Below are 12,518 nucleotides of genomic sequence, written 5' to 3'. Positions count from 1 at the left end.
TGTTACACTGCTAAAATAAAGTTTGAGATATAAATTTACATTAATTGCTATTTCATTCACAACCTCATATTACTCCGAATAAGGAGGAAAAGGGTAAACACCCTTGTGTAGAAGCTGCTTATTTTGCCATGAATTATGCATTTCCATTTTTTTAAGAAAAAAAAATAAATTGTTTTTTCCCTGAAGAAATTCACTATATAAAGAAGTACAACACTAGATAATTTTATTCTGTGCTGTAGGAAAAGCCTTTTGACTTTTATTAAACTGCTTGCTGAGTTTCTGATTTTTTGAATTAAATGGTTATTATGTGAGGCCCTAGAGACGTGCAGCACTGCGAAGAGGGAGAAGTCAAACTCTAAACTTGACTTTTTTCCCATCAGATGAAATTATTGTCTAAAATGATTGTGAAGTAACACCTGTAAATATTTCTTGATTGGTATTTTGTGATAAATGTGCTGCTAGCATCCAATATTTTGGCTCTTTGGATTCAGCAGTGATCTCAAAGTACATGGCAAATTACTCTAAGAGTGTGGTTTAAAGCCATGTCTGCAATGTAACTGTTATGGTTACACATTCAGCAATCTCTTTCTCTATAATCTACCTTTAAAATGATATTTAACCATAAATATCTGAGCTACTTACTCGAGCACATATCTGCATTTGGAGAGAAACAGATCCATCAAGAGAGCAATTTGTCTCACTTGTTTTAGACAGCTGTTTCAGTGTCATATCTTGGAAATATCTGTATCTCAGGAATTAAAAAAAAAGGTTGTGTCCAGTTCAGGGCCCCTCAGTTCAAGGACAGGGAGGTACTGGAAAGAGTTCAGCAGAGGGCCACCAAGATGATGGAGTGGAGCATCTCCCTTATGATGAAAGGCTGAGGGAGCTGGGGCTCTTTAGCTTGGAGAAGCGGAGACTGAGGGGTGACCTCATTAATGTTTACAAATATGTAAAGGGATGGTGTGAGGAGGATGGAGCCAGGTTCTTCTCAGGGATGTCCAATGATAGGACAAGGGGTAATGGGTGTAAGCTGGAACATAAGAGGTTCCAAAGATATACAAGGAAGAATTTCTTCACTGTGGGAGTGATAGAGCACTGGAACAGGCTACCCAGATGGGTTGTTGAGTTTCCTTCTCTGGGGACATTCAAAACCCACCTGGATGAGTTCTTGTGTGACCTGCTCTAGGTGTCCTTCTGTGGCAGGGGGGCTGGACTAGATGATCTTTTGAAGTCCTTTCCAGCCCTTAAGATTCTGTGATTCTGTGACTAGATCCTTGATTTTCAAAGTTAAAGCAAGCAAATCACAGCTTTTCTAATGAATAATTCCCTCTTTCTACTACATATGAAAGTTGAACAGGACAGAAGTACGATTTTATTTGACTAAATGCTTTTCCAAATTCAAGAAAATCTTGTACTTGGATCAACCTCAGAGTAGGTTTGGCTTCCACCATTTATTCAGCTCTGCTGAGAGAACCTAAGGCCTCTGCAGAGAAAATATTATTGTTTCTTATCTCAGTAGGGAGCTCAGTGACAATATGAACAATAAAGCCACTATCAGCTGCAAGACTTCTGAAGCATACAGTCAATAATGTTTTCCCATTATGTAGAAAAGTTGACTACGCATTGTTTGGTTTCACTATCCTCATTTCATCACAGACATAAAAATGCATTAAATCCGATTGACAGTCAATACACTTGTCTGAATAAAAGAACAATTTGGTCCAAATCCCAGATCATGTAGTAATCATCCCATGTTCAGTAAAAAGCTTTTTGGGTTCTCTAAAAATTGTGGTGAATGAGTAATAAATCAGTATTAGGGAATTAGAACTTCAACAACTTCATTAAGACTTTTTACCTGAATATAGACTGAGAGAAGAGGACAGAATCTGGTCCCTGGAAAATATAAAATAATTTATTGTCATGGAAGCAAATGTTCATCCTGTGCTCAGGTTAAACCTCAGGTTAAATTGTCATATATTTTATGTACTTCAGGGCAAAGCTAGGCAGTTCAGCTGACAAGGTAAAACACATACAACTGTCTGTTCCAGAGGAACTAAGAGAAGAGAAGCTGGAATACAACTAGAGCTGCAGCAGTTACAGGAAAATCAGTCTATATGCACTAAATCAACTCTCTAACCATTTCCATCTCAGGATTGCAGGCTATGGCTAGCTGGCTTAGAAGAATTATCTGACACACAGTAGCCCACATGGAGCTCAACAAGCACATGCCTCAGCATCTGATAGATATCTGGCATATCACAGGGCTTCTTTGATGCATTGTGCTCCATTGCTGGGAGCAGTGCGCTCCTCACAGATTTATTTCTGGCATCAAGAAGCTGCAACTTCAGCTCAGCCATGCCTTAATGTCAATGAGAAGTCGATTAAAAAACATCTACATATTCATGACACTCTCATAATTTGCAAGCATTATGTAGAAAGAGAGCTGGCAGAAGCTAGAATGCTGTCCCTGAACTAATGTGATAAGGACCGTTATGAAAGACTCACGGTATAAATTTTTAGCAGCATCATATTAATACTGTACCTCAACCTGTGTTTTGGCTTGTACAAAACAAAAGTAGTATCATTATTATTTTAAGCCTTACACAAGAAGTCAATGAAAGTGAATGTTAAGACACCGTGTAATGAAGTGTAAAAACACACTGCTAAAGAAATAAAATGATGTGCTGGAATATAATCTAAGTTATATCCTTCCTTCCTACTTTTACAAATTATGCTTAGTTAATCAGCTTTACATTACCTTTTCTTTTGAACATAAAGTTGTGATCAGACTAGGCAATCTTTCCAGTTGCTGGAATATTTTAGCAGTTTTGCAGATAGATGCAGGTGCAACGTATGGAGATACATGCAAAACATCATAACCAAAGAACTCGCATCTTTATGAAACCTCAAAAGAAGCTGAGGAAGAAATTGGTCAAGTGTATTAAATGCAGTAGGTTCAGAGACTGCAGGAAGCTTTTTTCCAAGTTTCTTTTCTCTGCCAGTGTTTAACAGCTTGGAGTTGTGATACTTCAACACAGCAGTCCCCAATAGACGTTAAGCTAACTAGACAGGAAAATCTCATCCACCTTTGTCAGCCTTCCTATCAAACATCGCTTTGTCTCATGGGGTATTTCTTCTTAAGTTTAGAAACCACTTCCACATGATAGCTACTCTCCTGTAAGGTTGTCATGACGGCAGCAGGGTTTTCCTCATGAAAGTCTGCTGAGCAAAACCTCGCAGGTTCACTTTGCAAGAGCTTGTGAGCACCAGCCCTTTGAAAGCATGACTGGAGATCTGAGTGATAGAAACTCCAGAGTTGTCCATTTTCCAGCTCCACTGCTGCTTTATTCAAGTTGGATCCAGAGTTTTTTTACTGTCTTTCAGCGTCATAAGGCAAAGCAGTGCCAAGACCCTTCTCCTACTCTGTGCTGAGAACAGGATGATCACGCTAGGTCTGATCTACAGTGACACGGAATGATCACAGCTTTCAGTACAAATGTGAGCACCAGATGCTTGGCACTCCTGCGGGCAAGGTCACTATCTAATATTTATAGAGTCTTTCACACTGTAATCTACTATCCAGCACAGGAAGTTGAGGATGTAAGGCATTTTCCTTACTGAGCAGTACAGATATAAAAAGTTTATATTGCAAAGTGTTGAAAGAATCTCCTTTAGTTTCCCCATATCTATTGCAGTTTAAACTCTTAAGAAAAGCAGCAGCCTGTTAGTCTCGTGCCTTTCTCAATTGTACTGTGAATAGGAATCAATACTAACACAAGTGCTTTAACTCAAACGTTTGACTGACCACCAAAAAGCACCTAGCTCAAAGGGTCACACTGACTAAAGTACTACAAAGTTTGTCAGCTGAATCAGTAGTCTCATTGACGACAAGTCTCACACCACAACCTTCCACAGGCTATAACAGACAGGTTTGTGCTAGATTGAGGGGACAACATGTACCTGCATCCCCATCTCTTGGTCAGCATTGCCAGTCTCACAAAAAATTCTATTTGAAATTCCCTTTCAGAAGTGATGGTCCCGAATGATTCATCTGGAAATGCTTCCATCTGCTACTGGAACACTGCCCACTAAACAAAGGCATTTCAACTGAGTATCAATACCTGCTATGTCCGCCTTAATGAAGTAAAATAAATACTCTATTTTACCATAACAATAAGGTACTTCTTCTAATATATTTATAAATAATGACACTTTTTGGGTGGCTTGTCCTTTGATCTCAGTCCTATGCTTTGTACCTTACCTCGGGCAACTATGAATCTCATAGAAATGCTGCTACTTGTTTCTTCTTATTCACTAGTTGCAAACAGAATCTTGGGTGCAGCACTAATGTATGGATAAATTCAGCAAAAAAAAGATTCGATGAAGTAAAATGCAAGTTTAAAAGATATGTTTAGCTAAATGTGATCAAACGAGAATGGTTTGAAAAAGGCTAACAGGGAAGGTTTAGACTTGGATATTAGGAAAAACTTCACTGAGAGGGTTGTTAAACACTGGAACAAGGTGCCCAGGATGTGGTGGAATCACTATCCCTGGAGATTTTTAAAAGACATTCAGAAGAGATGCTGAGGGACATGGTTCAGTGGTAGTTGGACTCAGTGATCTTAAAGGTCTTCTCCAACTAACACAATTCCATGAGTCAATGATTCTGCAACATCTTATCCCCAGAAAACATAACTGAATAGAAAAAAAACCATGAAATCAGGTATGATTTTCTTGGGACTTTGGAAGAGACTCTCCCTCTAAAAATATGCCAGGAATGAACGTGTCAACTTTGTATCTCTTCTGCACTGTTTTCACTCTCCCACCCCTCATTCCATATCCTGTAGACAGCTGGAGTAATTCTTCTTAAATAGGAAATTTATCAGATACATTAGTCTTTAAGGAGCTTTTAAGACTTACTAGATGTTGCTAATATCAAACAAAATTAAATATTACAGGAGTACCAGCTGCTCCAGAAAACTTTTAATTCTTCTGTTAAACCTGTGGTTTAATAAAGTAAAACCCATCAGGTGTAATGAAAAACCTGCATACTATAAGAGTAGGGGCATCACATACCCTATCAGAGGCCTCAGGGAAAAGCAGTGGCTGTAATGGTTCAGAGGAATAGTATAGTAATAGGTCAGTAATTTCATGAGCACAAGAGGAACGGGAGATAAACTGAGACATCAGAGGAAAAAATATAAGGATAGAATTTTATAGGGACTTAGGATTCATTCGCAAGACGACTTCTGATTCACTAAGATTATTATCAGTCTATGAAATTCAAACTCCACTTAAATCAGTGCCAAAATCTGACTGAAATCCAAATGAGTCAATATTTCTCAGTTGAAATGAATAAAATAAGAGCAGATGTGAGTCAACTAAAAGCATCTGTCATGTCCAGCTAAACTAACTTACAGAGGATCAGGTTTATGAGCACCTTTCACACTGAGCAATCTGCAGAACAGTGCACATGGATGAGAATTTAGTAAAGGACTTGGGTAGTTTGATTTCGCCCTTAAATTATACATATTTACTCTGAACTGCATATACTGTATTGCCTGTTCTATTTGTGCTAGAATTGAATGGTAAAGATATAAACAATATATAAGGGCAGTACACACTGAGTGGTTTCAAAACCCTAGAGACAAGTGAATAACAAATTTAGATGAGCCTTTTGTTAGTACCTTAATGCTCTACTGTTTAAATCACGTATGATTATTGTGCTAATGCCATTTTGGTGATGAAATGGATATTAGAATCATAGTATGTTCCAAAGAGAAACACTGAATAAAACAGGGTCTAATTCCACTCACAATGACTTTAGAAAGAAGAGAGTAAAGCTCTAATTCAGACAAACAGCATTTCACTATTTATACTTTAAGGATCGAAGAAATGAGACAAAAGAATTAATATGATTTGTTTAGAAGTTTTTGTTTCTTCTATGATCTATTCTATTCCATTCTATTCTACTCAGTTTGTGCCACTACACTCATCCTCAATCCTCACAACATCCAAGAACATCCCAAGAGTTACTAAACAATGTATTCTGTATTGTTGACTCAAAATTCACTTTTGAAGATGCGCCATTGCAAAAGTCTTGGGCATAAGACTGGTTTTGGATTGAGACTCTAATTATTTTTTTTCCCTTCCATTTCAGATTGGATGTAGAGTTTGCCTCAAGGAGCTGTAGAAGGAAAGGGGGAGATCCTTTTTTTTGTTTTGACTAAAGGTAATGGTTTTTTGCTGTCCTGTATGTTTTTAGTACATAAGCTGAGATCAAATGCCTGCACACTGTGCTTGCCGTGGAGCATGGCAATGTTCGAGGTAGTCTTCAGATCGTGTTATTTACACAGCTCAATCTCCTGTGCAACCTTTACCTTTGTGAGGGGCAGCTCCACTGTGCTTGACGAACAAAACTGCCTACCGGAGTCCCAATACTTCAACTCTCAGCAATAGCTCAGATCCAGACCATCGAGTACTTTAAGGCTAAAGACAGGTACCTTCAGTTTCATTTGAGAGACAGTGAAACGAACACAAGCAGGTTAGCTATCCTTTTAATAGTTCAAGATGTTAAGGAAACGTGTAATTGGTCTTGCACTATCTCAAGTTTCCTTAGCGCTGATAATTTCATGCCCAGTTCTGTGGCGGTCCTACAGTCTAGCCAACAGTGACTGGGGACTATAAAATGAGAACACATAATTTCCTGCCGCAGGGGACCTTCGGGTTCCCAGCCATCTGCAGGAAACTGCAGTTTTTGCTCTAATTTGGCAGGACACGCGCCTTCCACCAACTAAACACTTGCAAACTCCTCAAAACGTTACTTTCATTTCGCCCAGGCACAAGCCGCTTCCTACTCATCAGTGCTCGGCGGTACTCCTTCAAACCCAGCCAGCTTTTAATTCTCGCTTTGCCCGCTGACACCACATCACGGCATCTTTCCACCGAAGGACAAGACGATGTAGTTTTTTCCACCTTAGTTTCCAGACGGCAGTATCGTCTTCCTCTGGTCCTACTGCTTCCCTCACACTCCCTCCCCCCGCTACAGCCCCGATCCCACGCGGACGCGCCGCGGGTCTCAGGAGAGCCCCCGCCCGCGGCCGCCGCGCTGCCGCTGCCGCAGCATCCGCGGCCGCAGCCGCCCCCCGCCGCGCCCGTGACTATCGGCTGCGACCCGCCCCTCTCCTGGCCCTCCCGGCGGCGGCGGCGGCGGCTTCGCTGTCGGAGGGGGAGTGTCGTGGGCGGTGCGCACGGCCCGGCCCGGCGCGGCACGGCGCGGCGTGGCACGGTGGGGCGGTGGGGGAATGGGCAGCGGCGGGGAGGAGAGGCGGCGGGCGGCCGGCGGAGCGGGCGAGCTGCTGGGGTGCAGCCGGAGGCGGTGGCAGCGACGGCAGCGGCCGGGCATGGGGCCCCTGGGCAGTGGCGGCAGCAGCACTGCCAGCAGCAGCCTGCAGGTGAGGGCTGGGGCAGCGGGAGAGGGAGAGGGAGGGGGCCCCGCGTCCAGACCCCCTGCGCGCCACTTAGCACGCAGCAGCAAAATTCGCAAAAAAACTCCCAATCAAACAACCCTAACCGTATATATACACATAGGTATATCTGTGTTTGATGTTTGTTGGGGGTTTTTTGCTCTTAGCTCCGATAGCCACAGATCAGAGCCGCCGTGAAAAGTTGGGGGGGTTTGTTGCTGCTGCCAACGGGAGTTGTAGCAGAGCGGCGCGCAAACGGGAAATGAGTGGTTGAAAAAGGAGAGAAGGAGGAAAAATCCGCCTTGGAGATGATGCCCGAAGTTACTTTAGAGGAGCCCGTTTCCATAAGCGAGGGGCTGTGGACGCGCTCGCCAACGCGGGCAACTTCCTTCGCTAAACCTGTCCACGGCTGCTCTGTTCAACTCGTATTTTCACCCGGCAGACAGAGCGGGACCCCGGCCGGGCGTTATGGGGGCGACTGGGGTCTGCGGCGGCAGGATTGGAGCCGAGGGGTGCGTGGCGATGGGGCTTGAGCCGGGGATCGGGACGTGGAGTGCGGCGACGTGGGCTGCGGGCGGCGGGGGGAGGCTCTGCCGGGACCCCCGCGCACCGCCTCTCCGCTGCATCGCAAGGCTGCATACGGCTTTGGGACGAGGCGGGAGGAGCTGGGGACGCGTTTCACACTGCTACTGTGGAAAGGAGCGAGGAGATGTTTGGGGGTGTGCAAGGGAATGCCCTGGCTTGGGATGTGTTTGCCGTTGGGAGAGTACGTGCTGCCGGTGAGAGTGGGGGTAAGCTTGAGGAGTTGAGGGTGGGGGGGGAAGTGAAGCTAATGGTGGGGGAAGAAGCTCACCCTGGGCCATCTCTGTCAGTGCATATTTGCTGCGGGGAGTACAGCTGGTGTTGCCTGGAGGGTACAGATGGCATGCTCTGGAAGTAGCTGCTGTACAAGGGGGAAAAGATGGGGGGAGCGGGAGAATGGCTTCATCTTGCAGATACTGCACACCCTGCTGTCAGTGCTAGTGGGGGAGGCAATGGACCAGGGGGAGGTTGCCTCCTTCCTCCCCTCCTCCTCTAACACCACCTCCTCCCCACACCCCTCTGCCTCTCTCTCCTCAGCACTTGCTCCTCTTCTTGCTCTTCGTTGGACCATTCAACTGCTTTGCTAGTTACAGCCGTGCCACCGAGCTCTTCTACAGCCTGAACGAGGGTCTGCCTGCCGGGGTGCTCATCGGCAGCCTGGCCCGTGACCTGCGGCTGCCAACAGCTGTCGGGCAGCACCCTGCGGCCCCTCAGCCCCCACTCTCCTTTACCTTGGCCTCCCATGGCTTGGGAGGACAGTATGTGCAGCTGGATAACCGCTCTGGGGAGCTTCACACCTCAGCTGTGGAGATAGACCGGGAAGCACTCTGCGTGGAGAGTAGCGGGGCCACCGTCTTCGGGGGAGCAGCTGCTGTCTCCTCTTCCTCACTTTCATCTGAATCATGCCTGCTGCTGCTGGACGTGCTGGTGTTGCCACAGGAGTACTTCCGCCTGGTGAAGGTAAAAATTGCCATCCGAGATGTCAATGACAATGCACCCCGCTTCCCGGTGCCCCACATCCGCCTCTCGGTACCTGAGAATGCACCAGTGAACACCCGCCTGGCCATCGAGCACCCTGCCTTTGACCCTGATGTGGGCACCAATGGTGTCCAGACATACCGCCTGCGAGATAACTACGGTGTCTTCACCTTGGATGTGGAGGAGAATGAGAGTGGGGAGAGGACTCCCTACCTGATTGTTATGGGGGCTCTGGACAGGGAAACACGAGAGGAATATGTCACAGTCATCGTTGCTGAGGATGGGGGGACTCCTCCACTCGTGGGCAGTGCAACCCTCACTATTGGCATCAGTGACATCAATGACAACTGCCCCCAGTTCAGCGACTCACAGCTCAATGTCACCCTTTATGGGAATTCCAGCCTTGGGACGCATGTGGCCACTGTCCATGCAGTAGACATGGATCTCGGATCCAATGCCCAGATCACCTATTCCTACAGCCAGAAGGTCCTCCAGCCATCTAGAGACTTGTTCCACCTGGATGAAAGCACAGGAGTCATCAGACTCTCCAGTAAAGTTGATGGGGATGCTCCAAAGCTCCACAGGCTGATCATATTGGGCAACGGTCCTGGTTGTATCCCTGCTGTGATCACAGTGCTAGTAACCATCATCAAAGTCATGATGAGGCCACCTGAGGTTGTCCCTCGTTTCATAGCTAATGAAGCAGAAGGGGTGGTGTACTTAAAGGAGTTAGAGCCTGTCAACACACCAATAGCATTTTTTACCATCAAAGACCCTGACGAAAAATACAAGGTCAATTGCTATTTGGATGGTGATGGGCCTTTCAGACTTTCACCATACAAACCATACAACAATGAATACCTGCTAGAGACCACAAAACCTTTGGACTATGAGACACAGCAGCTGTATGAAATCTCTGTAGTTGCATGGAATTCAGAAGGATTTCGTGTCAACAAAATAATCAAAGTACAAGTTCTGGATGACAATGATAACTCGCCAGTTTTCTCTCAACAGCTGATAGAACTATCCATTGAGGAGAACAATGTTCCCAATGCTTTCTTGACCAAACTGCACGCTACTGATGCTGACAGTGGAGAAAGAGGGCAAGTGTCCTATTTCTTAGGTCCTGATGCTCCTTCCTACTTTGCTTTAGAAAAAAACACAGGAGTTCTTACAGTTTCCACTCAGCTAGACAGAGAAGAAAAAGAGAAATACAGATACACTGTCAAAGCAGTAGATTCTGGGTTCCCTCCAAGAGAATCAATAGCAACTGTCACCATCACTGTATTGGATAAAAATGATAATAGCCCAAGATTTATCAATAAAGATTTCAGCTTTTTCGTGCCAGAAAACTTCCCAGGTTTTGGTGAAATTGGAGTTATAAGTGTCACAGATGCTGACGCAGGGAAGAATGGATGGGTTGCCCTTTCGGTTCTGAATGGAAGTGATATTTTTGTCATAGATACTGGAAAGGGAGTTTTGAGAGCTAAAGTTTCCCTGGACAGAGAGCAGCAGAGTTCCTACATTCTGTGGATTGAAGCAGTTGATGGTGGTGATCCTGCCCTGTCTTCTACTGCAAAAATAACTATCCTTCTTCTGGACATAAATGACAACCCCCCTTTAGTCTTATTTCCTCAGTCTAACATGTCTTACTTGTTGGTCCTTCCTTCTACCCTTCCTGGCTCTCCCATCACAGAGGTCTATGCTGTCGATAAGGACACTGGCATGAATGCAGTCATAGCTTACAGCATCATAGGAAGAAGAGGCCCTCGACCAGAGTCATTTAGGATTGACCCTAAAACTGGTAATATCACCTTAGAAGAGTCACTGATGCAAAATGACTATGGGCTCTATCGGCTACTTGTAAAAGTTAGTGATCATGGCTATCCAGAGCCTCTCCATTCCACCGTCATGGTGAACCTTTTTGTCAATGATACCGTTAGCAATGAGAGCTACATTGAAAGTTTGTTAAGAAAGGAGCCTGATATCAGTATAGAAGAAAAGCAACCACAAATATCCATAGAGCCTACACACAAAAAAATGGAGTCAGCATCCTGCATGCCCACCTTGGTAGTTCTGTCGATAATAAGCTTGGGTTCAATCGCTCTAGTAACAGGGATGAGCATTTACATCTGTGTCAGAAAAGGGAAAAAGCATCACAGAGCAGATGAAAACTTGGAAGTACAAATCCCATTAAATGGAAGAATTAACCTGCACATGCTGGAGAAGAAACCAGTAGAGATTTCTAACATTTAATGTTTCCTTGTGGATAAATGCAACATTAGAACAACCTTGGACGACTCTGAAACACCTAGTCGTAGGTTGTATTGAGAGAGGCTGCAATGAAGGACTGCTAATTTATAACTTAATAATATTATGATTGTAAATAGCTGTTTACAGTTTTTTAAATCCAAATTCAGTGTACAGCTTTTTTTATGGAACCTTAGTAACTAACAGCTAGCACCCTGTCTATAAAAACATGGACATCATTTACAGCTTTCATAAATCAATAAGATCAGTGATGATAAAAAAAAGGGAAGGTAAGACGGTTCTTTAAACTCAAGTTTTAAAAGTCTTTTTAACCACAAGAGGGCATCAGATGCTCCTGAGCAGGGAACTGTTCGAGGTACTGTCCATGAGATAAACACAGAGTATATTTTAAATATATTGGTTTTAATATAAAATGCACATTGGCATACAGACATTTGAACACACACACACACAAAAATGTCTGTCCCGATGTATGTATAATTAAAAGAATAAAGACATTAAAATGCACTAGTAATAAAAGAAAAAACAGAATGTTTATTACCTCACAAGTAAAGCTTATACAGTAGGATAGAAAAGGCATTAACAAGAAGTGCAATTCCTGTTGAGCAAGAATGCAAGATATTGTAATAAGAATCTGAACTGCTGTGACATATCATCTTTCATTTACTCCAGATTTCACCTGCATTGTCATTTGCTCCAGCAATCTGCTGGTCACTTTTATGGAAAAAATATATTTAATATTTCTTACAGCAAATAATGACAGAACCCCATGCTCATCCTCGTAAATATGCCAGATGCAAGGAAGCAAGGGAATGGTTAAATCTTTAGTTGTCACAGAAGTGGTGATATTTTTTTGTACTTTGAGCAATCTGTCAGTAGTACTTGATCAGTTTGGTTGTGTAATAGATTTTTTTCATGAGATACTTCTGAATCTGATCTGCCAGACGAAAACAAATATCATTTCATATTCTAAGGAATTATAGGACTTAGGTTATTCTGTCTGATACTCCTTTCCAGATTAGTAATTCATGTGAAAGATCTTCTTTCTGACTTTTGGCGACCCTTCCTGGCTCCTTTTCATTGGCTTTGGTTTTGGATTAGATCCAAAATCTAACTTGTAAGACTGGTGGCATATTTTCTTGATAATTTATTCTTTACTGTATCCTCTGCAACAAAGCAGCAGATTTATCGTGGTGTATCACTTTCACTTCATTTTAAGAG

At 43.7% G+C, this 12,518-nt stretch overlaps 1 protein-coding gene across 1 annotated transcript; it reads left to right on the top strand.

Annotated features, from left to right (window-relative positions):
* Positions 1–7,403: 7,403 nt before the first annotated feature.
* On the top strand, positions 7,404–11,282 carry PCDH20 (protocadherin 20). Its single transcript, XM_062020494.1, has 2 exons — positions 7,404–7,454; positions 8,586–11,282. The coding sequence occupies exons 1-2, from the start codon at positions 7,404–7,406 to the stop codon at positions 11,280–11,282; spliced, it is 2,748 nt and encodes a 915-aa protein (XP_061876478.1).
* The last annotated feature ends 1,236 nt before the right edge of the window (positions 11,283–12,518 follow it).

This window comes from Colius striatus, chromosome 1 (genome assembly GCF_028858725.1).
Source record: "Colius striatus isolate bColStr4 chromosome 1, bColStr4.1.hap1, whole genome shotgun sequence".
NCBI lineage: Eukaryota > Metazoa > Chordata > Aves > Coliiformes > Coliidae > Colius > Colius striatus.
Note: the sequence above shows the minus strand (reverse complement) of the source record. Positions and strands in the feature narration are given on the sequence as shown.